Consider the following 15,810-nt stretch of genomic DNA (forward strand, 5'->3'; position numbering starts at 1 on the left):
CAACCAACCAAATTTTACCGTAATTAAACATGGTATTTTGGCAAAAACAGCACGACTTCACAGCAGGAAGAACGTGTCTGGCCGTCCACGACGGAGAAGGCCCCTGCCTTCCCGCAGCCGTGTGGCCGTGTGGCCACATACACGCACCACGCCTGCAGGCCGCACAGGAACAGACGTCACACACGGAGCCCTGTGCCAGCTGCCACCGAGTCACAGGGCCCCACTGGAGGTGGGGGGAGGAGGAAACAAAGGGACCCGGTGCCACTTCATGGGGCGCGGCGACAGGAGGAGGGCTTAGCAGCCTCCGGCACAGGTGCACACAGGCTCCGCAGCGAGCACGGTCACCTGACGACGTGGGGCCGAGGGGCACTCCAGCAACCCCGGCCCTCCGGACGCTCCCTTCCTCTGCCCCCAGAAGCCTCGCTCACTGGGGACCAGGACTCACGACGGGCACAGGACAACACGCACGACGGGCCCCAGCAGAACGGAAGGCCCTGACTGGCGGCACAGGGCGTCGATTTGGCAAACAAAGGAAACACCTTAAATGCGTAAGAACAATGACCACAGTCCTCCTAGGGAGCGTGATTACAATATATTAGCAAATTCTGTGGCGCAGACACCACTGGAAGCATCAGCCAAGTTAAATACAAAAGCAACATGGACTCTCCCCTCCTCACCATCAAAACCAGGACAGGACAGGACAGGACAGGACAGAACAGCCCACAGAAAACCGCAAGGCGGGCCCGACCCGCAGTGTGCACTCCGGGGCGGGGGCGCCTACTGCCGCAGCTCCACGTAGTTGGCGGGGAAGAGCCCGTACCTGCCCTTGCACACCCCGCGCCACCAGCCGTCGTCAATCATCTCGATGTTGGTGATGATGTCATCGGGGTCGAAGGAGATTTCGTCATCGCCAGCTGCGGAGGTGCACACAGAGAAAAGCGCGCTGAGACGCCGACGGCCCTCGGCCCCTGGTCGGCTACGGAGCAATGCAACACCACCACTCCCTCACCGACCCGGGCGGGTCTCTGTGGTCCCCATCTCCCAGCTCAGCCCAGGCCTGCCTGTATGTGCCAGCATGAGCCAAGGCAGTGCCGGAGTGGGCAGGGCCTTCACAGAAAACTCCAACCTGGTGCCAGCATGGCGATCCTGCGCCGCCAAGCCTTCTCTGCCTTTCTCGGTGGGGGAGGGGAGGCAGCAGGGGAGGGAGGGGCTGGAAGGGGAACTGGCAGGAGAAGGCCTCAGCGCAGCTGAACACACAGCGGCCGAGACCCCACAGGGGCCGGGTGCGGGCATGAAGAAGGGGCCGCGACAGGTCCTCCTGATGGGGAGGAGGCAGACCAGAAGCCACACCGAGCTGAGGGTGTGAGGAGCACCAGGACCCTGGGAGAGTCCCAGCACGTCACAGGGCACTGCCACACTGCCAGGGAGGTGGAAATGGCACCATGGTGGGACAGATGGAGTCCACGGGGCCGGCAGGGGGCACAGGGCACAGCCACGTTGTTTGTGTGGCCTTGCGGCCTTCCCGCCACCAGACAATGGCCTCAGCCTGGCGTTCGGGGCTGGCGGAGTGGGACCGGGGGAGGCAGGCTGCTGACGCCAGTCAAGGACAGGGGGCTGGTGTCTGTACGGACCCTAGCACCGGGGGCGGGGGTGGCACGTGAGTGGGACTGCACCCTGGTCCTACGACATGCACGTGGGCGACAGGTGCACGTGTGTGCACACGTGAGGAAGACGCGGGAGTTCTCAGCACGCCACTGACGGCTTTCCTGCACTCGGCCAGATCTGACATGCGTTAGGGCAGGGAGGAGCATGGCCCCGCGCTCACCAGCCTGGTAGTCGTAGAGGGCCGTGGCCGTGATCCCGAGTGCGTTCTCGTAGTCGTCGTAGGTACTCTCCTCTGAAACAGACGACGAGGGGCTAAGCAGCAACCAGGCCTCCAGCGCACGCTGCCGTGCTACCTGCTTCTCACACGGTGCCTGCCTGGGGCCCAGGGCGAGCAGTCAGACCCTACAGTGACGGCAGGGTGCCCCCCACGCGGGACAAGAGCCGGCCCCCCGTCCCACACGGATGCACTCAGCTTTTCAAGGCAAATCCACGGATTCCGGTGCTGACAGCACCCAGAGAGTAAAACCCTGACCGCTGCCAGGAAGTAACCTGGAAACCTCAACCGCAGCTCTCCCGGGAGGGCCACGACGTCCCACGTGACCCACGCCGCCACCACTCCGAGAACGCCAGCAGCCAGGCCTGGTGCACGTCCCCAGAGCGAGTGCCCGCACCCCCCGCGGGACGCATGCCTGCACTGAGGCACAGCTCGCTCCAACAGCACAGCGGGACCAGCGCCAGTGCCGTCCAGGGGAGTCCTGACATGGACGCCCCCGACCCTGACCAGGGGAGCACGTGGAGCCCCTCCCCCGGGAAGGGCCCGTACCTGACTGATAGGCGCCCAGGCCCTCTGTGCCCTCGTACACAGTGTCCGGGCCGTAGGTCAGGCCCTGCTGGCTGTCAGGAGCCTCTGCCTGGTGCCCGGGCTCTGGCTCACCGCTGCCCCCGAGGTCTCCGTAGCTCGGCTCCACCCGCAATGAAGCAGCATCCTGGGAGGGCAGGGGATACTTGGTGTGTCCAGGGCCGACTTCCAAGGGCAGCAGCAGCCCAGTCACAGCCGACACGCACAGGGACATGCGCCAGCCTGCCACACCAGGCGGTCAGGGCTCTCACTCCTAAGGGAAGAGTCCTCCCGCACCCCCCCAACCCCCCAGAGCTCTTTCCCAAGAGTTTAAGTCCCTCTGTCCTGGACTGGATTTGACTGGTTTCTTATCTCAGGCCTCACCTGCAAGGCCAGGCAAGGCACCTGTGGGCTCTCTTGCCTGGTGCTTCCCAGCCTGCACCTCGCAGCACTTCCCACGCTGTCCCTGCCCAGGTCCCAAGATGGAGGCAGAGTTCCCCCCCCGGTGGGCAGGGCAGGGCAGGGCAGGGCAGGGCAAGTCCCCTGCAGCCACGCCGGCATCACCTAGCAAGAGTTTGCTCTGCCCACGAGAGACCTGGTCTCCGCGTCACAGACTACCACAAACCAGACGACAGCACCAACCTCGTAGACAGGGCTGGATGGCGGCCTCTCCGCCGGCTGAGGGCTGGGAGACGCAGGGGGACTCTGCCTTGGGGCTCTGGCTTGCTCCTACAATCGAGAACACCACAGTCGGACGTTCCTGAGTCAGTGGCGACACATCAGAAGAGAACAGGGCCTCCAGACGCGAGGGCAGAAAGACCCAGGACCCAGACCAGGCCCTCACGGATCCCAGAGAAGCCGCCGTGAAGCAAGATCGCACGTCAGCCACCCACTCCCCAGAACGCCCCACGGCAGGGGCCGAGGACTTGGGCGGCGGCAGCATCACAGGCTGATGCCTGACCAGGAGCAGGTGCGGCAGGCTGAGGCAGGCCGAGACTTGCAGGGCCCCCAGACGGTGAGTCTGTTTCCCAAGTGCGACAGACGTGAGGCTCTGGGGCTCCCCCAGGGCAGGCCACAGTGAACAGTCCCCAGCCCCCAGATCCTGCGAATGAATGCCTGATCCCACGTTGACAATGGAACTGTGCAGGCGTGACCCGGGAAGGGGCCTGCAGGGGGCTGTGCTGGAGTTTCTGGTGGGCCCTGCAGAGAGGCTGAAGGGGCAGCGCTGGGTGCAGAGGCCAAGCCCCCACCTGGCCCCCGGCACCCCAGGTCACAGAGCAGCTCCCGCCCTGCAGAGCCAGCTTCCTGCTCACGCACCCTCACGGGCAGCGGGTGATGGTTCCCTGGTGCCCAAGTGAGAGACTGGACAGAGGCCCTGGCTCTGGGCTCCCCCGGGGCAGCTCCAATGTCACGGCCATTTGGAGAGTAAACCAGAGGATGGAGGCTCTCTGTCTGCCGCGCTGCCTTTCAAATATGTTTTCTCAAAGAGGGAGGCAGGCGGGAAAGCTGTGACGGGGCCAAGGACCGCAGGCGGCCTCTCGGGGAGCAAGGCCAGGTGTGTCCCGAGCGCCAGCAGAGGAGCTGCCTGCTCACACCGGAGACGAGCGCTCAGTCTGGCTGCTGACAGCTGCACGGCACACAAGTGGCCACCTGGCACGCAGCATGGGACCCGCTGTCCCGCCCAGCCCTCCTCCCTGGGCGCCCTCCGCAGGCCGCCTCTCTCCGGGACGGCAGCGGCACTGTCCCGTCCTGGCTCTGTGGACCTGAAGCGAGGTCCCTGGCCGACCTGCCCCAGAACAAGCTGCCCTAGGCATCCACAGGCTAAGCACTGACGCCGCCGTCCCGTGTGTGATCCCGGGGCAGAAGGCAAGAGGCCCCTCTCTCTCACCGGAAGCCCCAGACTGCAGACGGAGGCCCACGTCAGCCTCCCCAGCGGCCAAGGCACACGTTCGTCACCTGGCTTCAGGGGTGCGCCTCTGCTGCCGAGAGATAGGTGGGAGTGCTGTGCCGAGGGGGACGGCAGACCCCCTTCTCCCATCACTCTGCATCTCCCAGGTGCTGCTGGGACGCAGGGGGCTTGGGTCAGGGCGCGCGGACAGAAGACCCCGGCGAGGCGCCAACGCAGCTCTGCAGTGGCTCAGCACCTCACGGAGCCTGCGAAGCTCCCAATGCTTACGGCAACCACGGGACTGCCCGCTTACTACCTTAATTAATCACAGCCGGCCTCCTGCTTCCACGGCCTTACTGAGGCGAGGCCAGTGGGGCTTGCTCGCCGGCACCGGGGCCCAGCAGCTGCCGCTGCCCCCGCCCGCAGCCCTCACTGCGATGTGGGGGAGGGAAGGCCCAGATGGACACCTCTGTCCACCCAGCCACCCCAGGGGCACCATTTCGGATTCTCCCTCCCGGCCACCCCCAGGGGAGCCACCGGGAGCATTCCTATTGGTTCTCAGATCAGCACGTGAGGCCACACCGGCACAGGCTGCCGTGCTGCAGGGCACACGGGGCTGTGCTGGGACACCTCGTCACGCTGGGGAGCCGCGGGAGCAGAGTCCTCACCGCCCTGCCCACAGCTCGGCCCACAGAAGCAGGAGCCGCTGGAGAGCACAGGGCCTTCTTCACAGGAACCTCTCCTGCTGCTTCAACTTCCACCAAGGAAGGGCTTGCTGGGAGGCCGGCAGGGAACGGAGGACCTCAGGGAGGCACTGGACAGCAGCCCATGGGCGAAAAGGCTGCAGCACGTAGGCAGCCAGCCACGCACGGCTCCTGGCTGGAGGGCAGCGCGGACTGGGCCATGCCCTGCCGGCTACCTCGAAGTGAGCAGACGCGCACGGAGGCGCCTGTGGCCACCCCGGAGAGCTGCCTGGAGGACAGCCTCACAGGAGAGGTAAACCTGTCCCCCGCTGGGACCCTCTGGACTCCACGTGCAGCCCAGGGCCCGGGAGCTCCTGCGCTGGGAAGCACACAGGGCAGGCTCCTCCCCTACTCACTTCCAGTCTCCTTCCGGCCTCCTCCTGCTCCTGTCTCTCCCTGGCCATCCTCTGAGCTCGCTCTGCGGCTGCCTTCCGTCTGTCCTCTTGTTCCCTCTCCTTGGCGAGGTTTTCAAAGTTGGCTCTGATGTCACTGGTTTTGCTGGTGGCTGTGGAGGAAGCAGAGGGTGTCGGGGCGCCTCCCCTGGACCGCCCCACACCGGCGCCCTCCCCACGGCCAGGCATCAGGCCGGCACAGCACGCTGCACACCTGCTGGGGCTGACGGACACCATCGCACAGCAGCCCCTTCCGCTGCCGATGCCAGTCCCCAGGGAGGCCGTGGACACCAGGACTTTGTACATCTCAACCCTGAGTACAACCCGCTGCTGCTGTCCAGAGGAACAAACACCCGGGCGGTTACCTGGACCGCGAGTTCAAGTGTCTGCCCTGAAGGGACACATGGCCCTGAGCCGACCTCTTCCTTGTCAAGAAAGACTGCTACGCTGCCTGTCGCCAACGGAAAAACCCAGCTCTGGGACCAGGATCCGGACACAGAGGGTGAGCGGCCGCCTGTGACAGGCACTGGCTCAAGTCCCCACTGCTCCGCCTCCGATCCGGCTCATGTGCTTGTCCCCTGCACCCACAGGCCTCTGGAGTTCCAGGCTCCTGGCTTCAGCCTGGCCCAGCTACAACTGTGGCCATTCGGGGAGTGAACCACAGACGGAAGATGTCTCTCCCTCTCTCCCTCTCTGTAAGTCAGACTTTCAATTAAATAAAATGAATCTTTAAAACAAAAACAAAACCCAAGTTTTTGGTTTTGTTTTTGTCTTTTTTGACAGGCAGAGTGGACAGTGAGAGAGAGACAGAGAGAAAGGTCTTCCTTTGCCGTTGGTTCACCCTCCAATGGCCGCTGCGGCCAGCGCACCGCGCTGATCCGAAGGCAGGAGCCAGGTGCTTCTCCTGGTCTCCCATGGGGTGCAGGGCCCAAGGACTTGGGCCATCCTCCACTGCCTTCCCGGGCCACAGCAGAGAGCTGGCCTGGAAGAGGGGCAACCGGGACAGAATCCGGCGCCCCGACCGGGACTAGAACCCGGTGTGCCGGCGCTGCTAGGCGGAGGATTAGCCCAGTGAGCCGCGGCGCCGGCAAAACCCAAGCTTAGAAGCAGAATTCAGGAGCCGTGCAAGCCCGCAGCTGCCCCCAGAGTGCGATGTTCCCGTGAGGACTGCTGCGCCGGAGGACAGCAGGGCTTCTGTTTTGGTGCCCGGTGGCGCACGGCGTCGACACCGAAGACCCAGCGGGGCAGCACCCGGAGGCGGGCGTGCAGAGCGGCCTGGGAGACGACAGTGCAGGCTGCGTCCCGACGCTCTCCAGAAACCACCTAACCGCCGGGCTGGGACTCGGCTGCCGCGCCGCACAGGTCACAGCGCTACGGCACGGCCGTGCTGCCCACTCAGTCCCTACCCGCTCTGAAAAGGTGGGCTGTTAAATTAAGACTTCCTCTGCTCTAACCCCTCACACAGGCACGTCGACACACGTGACTGGTGTCACAAGACCGGCTGGGCCCAGCAGCGTCCTGGGACCACTGCCTGCAGCAAGCCCCCAGGGCTCTGCCTCCTGCTTGCATCTAGCACTTCCCATCACGTGTCCACTTCCTGCGCACGAGCTGTCTCCAGGGTGTGCCCAGCAGGCCCCTCAGGACAGACCTTGCGCCTCAGGTCCAGCGTCCAGCAAGAGGCAGGGAGGATGGGGCTGAGCCCCTCCTACAACTGGGCCTCGCCCCCACGGTGGGAGGGGTCCTTGTGGGCTGAGCTAACCCACTTCTGCTTTCAGAAGCACCTTCCCGACAGACCCTGCCACCACGGCCACAGGACGCCGTGTCTGGAGGACGCCTCTGCCCCTGTGCAGGGGCAAACGGGTGCTGCACCAAAGGCCATACCTCCGTCCCCTCGGCATTTTCCTGGGAGTGGCAGGGGCCAGGGACTTACCAGCTTCCACGGGCACAGTCTTCTGGTAGGCAGAGGACACCTTTGTGACGTCTTCAAAGCTCGAGGCGTTCTAGAGAGACAGGGCCAGGGCCTCAGGACAGCTCGCCACGTCCTGCCGTGCCTGCCAAGTACACTTGCTGCTGGCCATGAGCGGCAGCAGCACCTACAACAGGCACAGCACCTCCACCGGCCAGCAACACAGCCTGCAGGGCCCTTCCCAAACCCTCCCTGCCTGGCCACTGAGGCCTGGCCACGGAGAGCCGGGAGCCTCCCTCTGCCAAGGAAGAAGACCCTTGGGCACAGAGGAGCCCGGCGAGCCCCACATCCCAGCACACCTGCCCCTCCTGTTCTGCAGAGCTCTCACTGGGCGCCACCGAATGACCATGCGGACTGCCGCCACCTAGTGGCTGCCCCGGGCTCACGCTGAGAGGGCTCTTCTGATGGAACCCCAGCAGCTCAGACCACCTCACGGACCCAGCAGGAGAGGGGTCTCAAGGGGGAGGTACCCCGGGTAAGCAGAGTCCAATCCACACTCCCCTACGCCAGGCACAGGTGTCCTGAGCGACCGCACAGAGTTCAGCTCGGCACTGCTGGGGGCTGGCCCAGTCCAGTCCTCCGAGCACAGGTGTCCAAAGGCCAGCAGCTCCCAGGGAGCCCGGGAGCCCTGCCGTGCAGACGCCAAGCTTGGCCAGAGCCCCTCCAGACCCAGCCACATCCAGCCCAAGGGCCTTCCTCAGCACCAGGGCCGCCAGCCCCTCGGCTCCTCCAATACCCTGAGCACACCTCTCCCTCTTCCCAGACACGCTGCCCCCAAAACCACCGCGGGCCCGCTGCTGCTCCTGGCAGGCAGGAAGTTAGCAATCAGCCTGTGCGTGTCAGACAGGCTCGGGGAAAACAAAGGAGAGGAGCGCGTCACAGCGGTCCTCACCCCAGGGGAGTCGCCTCTGCCCGAGAGCTCTGCCCCTGCGCACCCAGCACAGCCTCTGCCCGAGAGGAGCTCTCCCCCTGCACACCCAGCGCAGCCTCTCCCCCTGCACACCCAGCGCAGCCTCTGCCCCTGCACACCCAGCACAGCCTCTGCCCCTGCACACCCAGCGCAGCCTCTGCCCGAGAGCTCTCCCCCTGCACACCCAGCACAGCCTCTGCCCGAGAGGAGCTCTCCCCCTGCACACCCAGCACAGCCTCTGCCCGAGAGGAGCTCTCCCCCTGCACACCCAGCACAGCCTCTGCCCGAGAGGAGCTCTCCCCCTGCACACCCACACAGCCTCTCCCCGAGAGCTCTCCCCCTGCACACCCAGCGCAGCCTCTCCCCCTGCACACCCACACAGCCTCTCCCCGAGAGCTCTCCCCCTGCACACCCAGCGCAGCCTCTCCCCCTGCACATCCAGCGCAGCCTCTGCCCCTGCACACCCAGCGCAGCCTCTCCCCCTGCACACCCAGCACAGCCTCTGCCCGAGAGGAGCTCTCCCCCTGCACACCCAGCACAGCCTCTGCCCGAGAGGAGCTCTCCCCCTGCACACCCAGCACAGCCTCTGCCCGAGAGGAGCTCTGCCCCTGCACACCCAGCACAGCCTCTGCCCGAGAGGAGCTCTCCCCCTGCACACCCAGCACAGCCTCTGCCCGAGAGGAGCTCTCCCCCTGCACACCCAGCACAGCCTCTGCCCCTGCACACCCAGCACAGCCTCTGCCCCTGCACATCCAGCGCAGCCTCTGCCCCTGCACACCCAGCGCAGCCTCTCCCCCTGCACACCCAGCACAGCCTCTGCCCGAGAGGAGCTCTCCCCCTGCACACCCAGCGCAGCCTCTCCCCCTGCACATCCAGCGCAGCCTCTGCCCCTGCACACCCAGCGCAGCCTCTCCCCTGCACACCCAGCGCAGCCTCTCCCCCTGCACATCCAGCGCAGCCTCTGCCCGAGAGCTCTGCCCCTGCGCACCCAGCGCAGCCTCTGACCCTGCACACCCACACAGCCTTTGCCCCTGCACACCCACACAGCCTCTCCCCCTGCACACCCAGCGCAGCCTCTGCCCGAGCTCTCCCCCTGCACACGCAGCACAGCCTCTCCCCGAGAGCTCTCCCCCTGCACACCCAGCACAGCCTCTGCCCGAGAGGAGCTCTCCCCCTGCACACCCAGCGCAGCCTCTCCCCCTGCACATCCAGCGCAGCCTCTCCCCCTGCACACCCAGCGCAGCCTCTCCCCCTGCACACCCAGCGCAGCCTCTCCCCCTGCACACCCAGCACAGCCTCTGCCCCTGCACACCCAGCGCAGCCTCTGCCCCTGCACACCCACACAGCCTCTGCCCGAGAGGAGCTCTCCCCCTGCACACCCAGCACAGCCTCTGCCCCTGCACACCCAGCACAGCCTCTGCCCGAGAGGAGCTCTCCCCCTGCACACCCAGCACAGCCTCTGCCCCTGCACACCCAGCACAGCCTCTGCCCGAGAGGAGCTCTCCCCCTGCACACCCAGCACAGCCTCTGCCCCTGCACACCCAGCACAGCCTCTGCCCGAGAGGAGCTCTCCCCCTGCACACCCACACAGCCTCTGCCCGAGAGGAGCTCTGCCCCTGCACACCCAGCACAGCCTCTGCCCGAGAGGAGCTCTCCCCCTGCACACCCAGCACAGCCTCTGCCCCTGCATACCCAGCACAGCCTCTGCCCCTGCACACCCACACAGCCTCTGCCCTTCCCGGCCCCAGTCTTAGTGCAGACGGCACCGTCTCTCCTGAGCCACGCGCCCGGCCTGGCACGCGTGTTCTCAGACTCCATCTGAGAGGGGCCGTGTGTCCTGGGGAGCACAGGGCCCCCACTCCACCCCGGTCCTCGCTCCTGCAGCATCACGTCCTGGGGCCTCGCCAGCCGCCCGCCCTCCAGGGTCCTCCAGAACAACCACGCTCGCCCTGACTCACTCAGGCCCAGGCAGGCCAACCCCGGGCAAAGCTCGCTCCTCCTCCTGCTCTCCAGGATGGGGCACGCCGGCGCCTTGGCAGACGCCGAGTCACCCGCATCAGCGCAGCCCAGGACCTGCTGGGCCCTCTCCCTGGTCTCCACCACCCACAAGGACCTCCGCCGACCCTGTCGTCAGTGACACCACCTTGCTCTCAGGGGACAGCGCACGGCACAGCCTGGGCCCCAGCCCCCCGCCTGTCCCGGGACCACAGACAGTGGCCTCCTCAACTACACAACAGCCCAGCAGAGAGGATCACTGCCCTTGCTCAGGGCTGGGACAGCAGGAGGAGCATCTCACACAGGCCTCACCCACGGCACGGCCGGCACCACCCACACCGGCCCAGACATCCAAGGGACAGAGGCTTCATCAGCTGCCGGCCTCAAAGCCGCGGCGTCTGACGTCCCCCCTCAGCGCCTTTCCTCCTCGTGGCCCTGGCCAACGCGCTCAGCCTGCTCTGACCGGTCTGACTGCGGCGCTGCAATGCAACCCCAGCACCCGCCCTGCACGGCACAGCCCCCGTCCAGCTCCAGCCACCTCCCCAAGCTGGCCTTACACAGCCTCCCCACGCCCACTCCTGGCCTCTTCTCTCCTCCACACCCCAACCCCGAAACTGCTGCCCACACCTCTGGTCGTTTTCACACCACCACCATCCCCGGCCCCCCCACCTTCCAGCCCACTCTGGGACTGGGGGCTTAAATGCACAGCTCGCTGGTGCCCTGCCTAACTCCTTCCACACGGTGCGTAGGGCTCCCCGTGGTCACCGGAACCATCCCTGGCCCCTCCCTGGTGCACCTGCCCATGCCACGTGCTCTGCTTGGCAGCCCCGACCCCCTCAAGGCCAGAGAACGCCTGTCCACTTGCACAGACTCAACTCAAACCGTCACTGTCACAGGATCCCTGGCCAGGCCCCTGGCGCAGCTACGTGCTCCCAGGCCCGCACTGTCAGCCCCGGCCCATGACCACGGGGTGAGGACATGTGTGGTCAGCACACGGCCAACGGAAGCAGAACCCCGTGCCCTCCGAGCACAGGTGTCCAAAGGCCAGCAGCTCCCAGGGAGCCCAGGAGCCCTGCCGTACAGAGCCCTGCCCGTGCCCAACCCCAGGAGCGGGCAGGGCGAGGCCCCCCTCTGCGTGTGGCTGGACTGAGGGGAGACGCGGCTCAGCTCAGAGGAAGGCAGCAGCTGGGCAGCAGCCTACGCGACCCCACACAGTCTGGTCATCTCCAGTGACGGTTCCCATAACTCGGGGACTTGCTAAGGCTCTGAGTGAAAGGTTAACCAGAAATCCTGGGGACTGGCACCTGTGGTGCAGGTTAAGCCACTACTTCGGGTTCAAATCCTGGCTACTCTGCTCCCGACCCAGCTCCCTAATGCCCCTGGGAAGGCAGAAAAAAGAAGGTGGCCAAACTACCTGGGCCCCTGCCACCCACGTGGGCGACCCTGCAGAGCCTCCTGGCCCTGGCCTGGCCCAGCTCTGGCTCCTGTGTCCATCTGGGGAGTGAACCGGTGGACAGACCTGTCTCTTCCTCTCTGTAACTCTGTCTTTTGAATAAACAAATTTTTTTCAAAAATAAGTAATAGAAGCCTTGGTGCAGAGTACCTGCCAGTGGCTAGGATGACAGATCCCAGCCAACACCGACCAGGGGGCTCCCGCGGGGGTGGCATGACCTCCTCTTGCCCATCCAAGATGGCAGCCATGAACTCTCCCCAGGGGGTCAGCTGGACCCATTTCCAAGCTTACTTAACGTTAATCATTTCAGCTTACACAGCTCTCCTGTTGGATGCCTGGGTTCCAACGATGGCCCAGGCTCTCACCGCTGAGTGTGCCCCAGCTCCAGACCCCCAACTACGAAGTGGGAGGGTGGCAGCACCTGCCCACGGCTTCCCTGTGTGAGGACACACGCCTGGCCACGGGGAGCCCTTCCAGAACCTGGGCAAACAGCGGCCGGCACACCGAGAGCTCCAGGAAAGCCCCGGCTGGGCAGAAGACCCTCAGCCCCGGGCCAGCGCCGCTCACCTTATCCATCCGGTCCTTCTGCACGCCGTACTTTCCGCCAAATCCTCTGGAGTAGTCTGAAAGGTGGCCAAACACAACGCTTCAGCGCGGGCGCGGGCGCGGGCTGGCAGGCGCATGCACACAGGCCAGAGGCAGCCCAGGGAAACAGGAGCTGCCAAACGGCAAGTTTTGTTCTAACCACAGCACCCGGCACGCAGGCAGGTGAGAAGCAGACAGAGGCCGTGGGCATGCCGCCATGCTTCCGGCATTCTCCCGAGGGCAGGAAGGGGGACGGGCAGCAGGCCGGCAGGGTCAAGCCAAGGAGGGGCACGGGACAGGTTTGCAACGCGCCACTTCACTAGCACCGTCTCCTGCACACCCGTGGGCGTGGATTCCCACCTGCTTCCTGGGTGCTTCTCTACTGGGCACTAAAAAAGCTCAATGCAGTTTTGCTCTGTTGTTTTTGAAAACAAACAAAAAAAACCACATGGAAACTCCTCCAGCCACGCAGATCCACGGCAGCGCCACGGCCATGCAGACTGCCGGGGCTGGGGCACGGAGGCGCGGGCCTGACACCCACCCTGAGGGTTCGGAACTGCTCTCCTCCCTATGCTGCTTTAGGCCCTGACACTTGCCGCCCAGTTTTGAAGGGAATGAAGTTAGGAGAGAATCTCCAGGAAGCCCGTGGAAAATGGGACAATGAAAACACTCCACGTGGTCTCAAAGACTCGGCAGTACAACAGACACCTTTAACTCCATTTGCCCTGAACCTCCTGGAGCACCCGCGAGCCCGCACTGAGGAAAAGCGGTTAGTGGTTCACACTCCCGACACCCCGCCCCCAGAGACACCTTGTGTGCACAGTGGTGTCACACTGTGTGACACACTGATGGCGGCATCAAAGAAACAAGACAAACACAAGAACCTCCTTCCCTGGCCAGGAAACACCACCACAAAGGACACAGAGAAACCACACGGAACACAGCCGTCTCCCACCCTCACTGTCCAGGCTCATGGACCATCTGACGGCCAGGGGCAGGGCTGAGCCAGACGTCTCCCCTCCTCTCAAAGGCAGCAGGGCCCAGCTCTGTCAGGGTCATGGTCAACAGCGAAACATGCTTGTTTAATATGTTGCTGTGAGACCAGGGGTCCTCATTTCTAGAACCAGACATCTCACGGGGGCACAATGACAAACCAGAGGCTGACACTGTAACACAGCACATAAAGCCACCGCCTGCAGTGCCAGCATCCCATGTGGGCGCCGGTTCAAGTGTCGGCTGCTCCACCTCCGATTCTGCTGTGGCCTGGGAAAGCAGAAGATGGCCCAAGTCCTCAGGCCCCTGCACCCGCCTGGGAGACCCGGAAGAAGCTCCTGGCTCCTGGCTTCGGATCAACCCAGCTCCAGCCAATGCAGCCATTTGGGGAACGGACCAGCGGATGGAAGAGCTCTCTCTCTTTGTCTCTCTCCTCTGCCTCTCTGTAACTCTGCCTTTTCAATAAATAAATGTTTTTTTAAAAAATAAGGAAAACATACCAGCAAACTAACATCTTATCCAACACAAACCCCTAAGATCATGTGGGAGAAAAACGAATGGGAGTCCAGGCCCAAGTTCACCTCTCTAGCATAAAGCTGGGCTTGAAGTGCCCACGGCCCTGGCAGCTGGCTGACCAAGGAAGACTGCACTGTTGGCACCACGGTGACCCCTGGAGTCTGTGCTGGAAGTGGCTGCACTGCAAGGGAGGGTGGCTGGGGGGCAACTGTGCCTTGCTGGGACTCGTGCTTGGCCAGTCTCTCCTTGTAATCAAACCCCACAGCAGAGGAGTCCTGCCTCTCGGACTGAACACCAAATTTGCCTCCAAAACCGGTCTTATAATCTGAAAATCCACAAGCAACAGCAGGGAAAGACAATCAAGAGGAGACACGAGGTGAGTTAGAACCGGACGAGCAGGTGCAGGAACCAAGTACATCCTTTCAAAGAGGAGCAGGGCCCGGCAGACCCAACCCCCGTCTCGCCGGCAGAAGCTGACCGGGGAGGTCAAAGGACAAACTTAAACCTCAACACTACAGCCAAGCTCTGCACACACGCTGAGAACTGTATTTTAAGTCACTCAGTAAAGCCACTCCATGCGTTAGGGCTCGTTTCTAGGGTCCTACCCACGCTGCAGACGAGAGAGGGCGTCTCTGTGTGTAGAGAGAGTCTCATCAGACACAGGGTGGCCCCACGGAGACCCAGCCCCCGCCCCCGCTACCTGAGGATGGGCACCTGCTGCTGGACGAGGCCAGGGTCACCCCCCCACCCGACCACCTTCCCCAGAGACGCTGCTGGCGTCCGGACAGAAACTGTCTGCAGCCACAGACCTCAGCCGCTTGACAGCAGCGTCTGGGGACGGAGACCCGAGAGCATGAAACAGATGGGACCCCGGCTCCTCGTGGCTGCGGCCCTCCTGTGGGGGCTCGGCACTGCAGCGAACCCCCGGGAGGCCTGGGGCGACTGCGGACAGTAACGACAAGACAACACAGGAACCAGAACACGGCACAGCCAGAGGGGCCGGCTGGGCCAAGAGTGACCGTGACCCCGCCGCGGAACGCACCTCTCTGGGATTCGTGCAGCTGCAGCTTCTCCTGGTGATCCCAGCCGAGCGCACACTTGTCTTGTCTGTCTGTCTGCACGCCAAACTTCCCTCCAAAGCCTTTCACATAGTCTGCACGCACAGCAAAAGGCCACAGGCCGGCGTCAACAGGGAGCCTGAGCCAGCAAACGCGGCCCCGGGACGCTCAGCCCACCCCTCCCTGACACATCACCAGGACGTGCTCAGCGGGCACAGAGACCGCCCCCGCCCTCTCCGTGTGGGAACCAACAGGGAGCTGTGTGCATGCGGCTCCATGGTACATGGCCTCACCACGGGCACAGATGTGGGGGAGGGGAGCTCAGCGCCACACAACGGGTGAACACCTGACTCGCGGTTTCACGGTGTGCTCTGGGGTCTGCTATGTTCAGGTTGCACACTACTCAGTTCAACAGAGACCGCACTAAGGCCCACGGCAATGCCTGCTCCCGCTGAGTGCCGTGGGGACCCTGGCCCAGGAGCAGCTGCTGGCTGGGGACACGAGGGGCTGCAGGCACCTTTCTGGGACTCGTGCTTCTCCGTCTTGCCTTGGTACTCAAAGCCCACAGCGCTCTTGTCCACCTTGTCCTTGTCGATACCGTATTTGCCACCAAACCCTTTGGAGTAATCTGCAAACCAGAAAAGCAGTATTCACAAACCAGGGGCGCTGTGCGTCCTAGAAGCCTTTGTGAAAGTACTTTTACTGCCCGATTTAACAAAACAAAAACCTTCCAGGCTTACTGTAAGAACACGCAATGATTAAAAGTGCTGTTGGCCGGCGCCACGGCTCACTAGGCTAATCCTCCACCTTGCGGCGCCGGCACTCCGGGTTCTAGTCCCGGTTAGGGCACTGGATTCTGTCCCGGTTG

At 64.1% G+C, this 15,810-nt stretch overlaps 1 protein-coding gene across 2 annotated transcripts in view; it reads right to left on the reverse strand.

Moving 5' to 3' along the window:
* Positions 1-577: 577 nt before the first annotated feature.
* Positions 578-15,810, reverse strand: part of CTTN (cortactin) — a 30,527-nt gene continuing 15,294 nt past the window's right edge. Inside the window, exons 8-17 of one of the 2 annotated variants that reach the window (XM_062195680.1) lie at positions 15,460-15,570; positions 14,927-15,037; positions 14,099-14,209; positions 12,358-12,413; positions 7,397-7,466; positions 5,431-5,579; positions 3,086-3,172; positions 2,429-2,591; positions 1,826-1,897; positions 578-914 (exon numbers count right to left, since the gene is read on the reverse strand). In XM_062195680.1, the coding sequence (XP_062051664.1) occupies positions 778-914; positions 1,826-1,897; positions 2,429-2,591; positions 3,086-3,172; positions 5,431-5,579; positions 7,397-7,466; positions 12,358-12,413; positions 14,099-14,209; positions 14,927-15,037; positions 15,460-15,570 (1,067 nt within the window). In that variant the 3' untranslated portion in view covers positions 578-777. The remainder of the gene's footprint in view (positions 915-1,825; positions 1,898-2,428; positions 2,592-3,085; positions 3,173-5,430; positions 5,580-7,396; positions 7,467-12,357; positions 12,414-14,098; positions 14,210-14,926; positions 15,038-15,459; positions 15,571-15,810) is intronic. The other variant, XM_062195681.1, reaches the window with a different exon arrangement.

This window comes from Lepus europaeus, chromosome 7 (assembly GCF_033115175.1).
Source record: "Lepus europaeus isolate LE1 chromosome 7, mLepTim1.pri, whole genome shotgun sequence".
Lineage (NCBI taxonomy): Eukaryota > Metazoa > Chordata > Mammalia > Lagomorpha > Leporidae > Lepus > Lepus europaeus.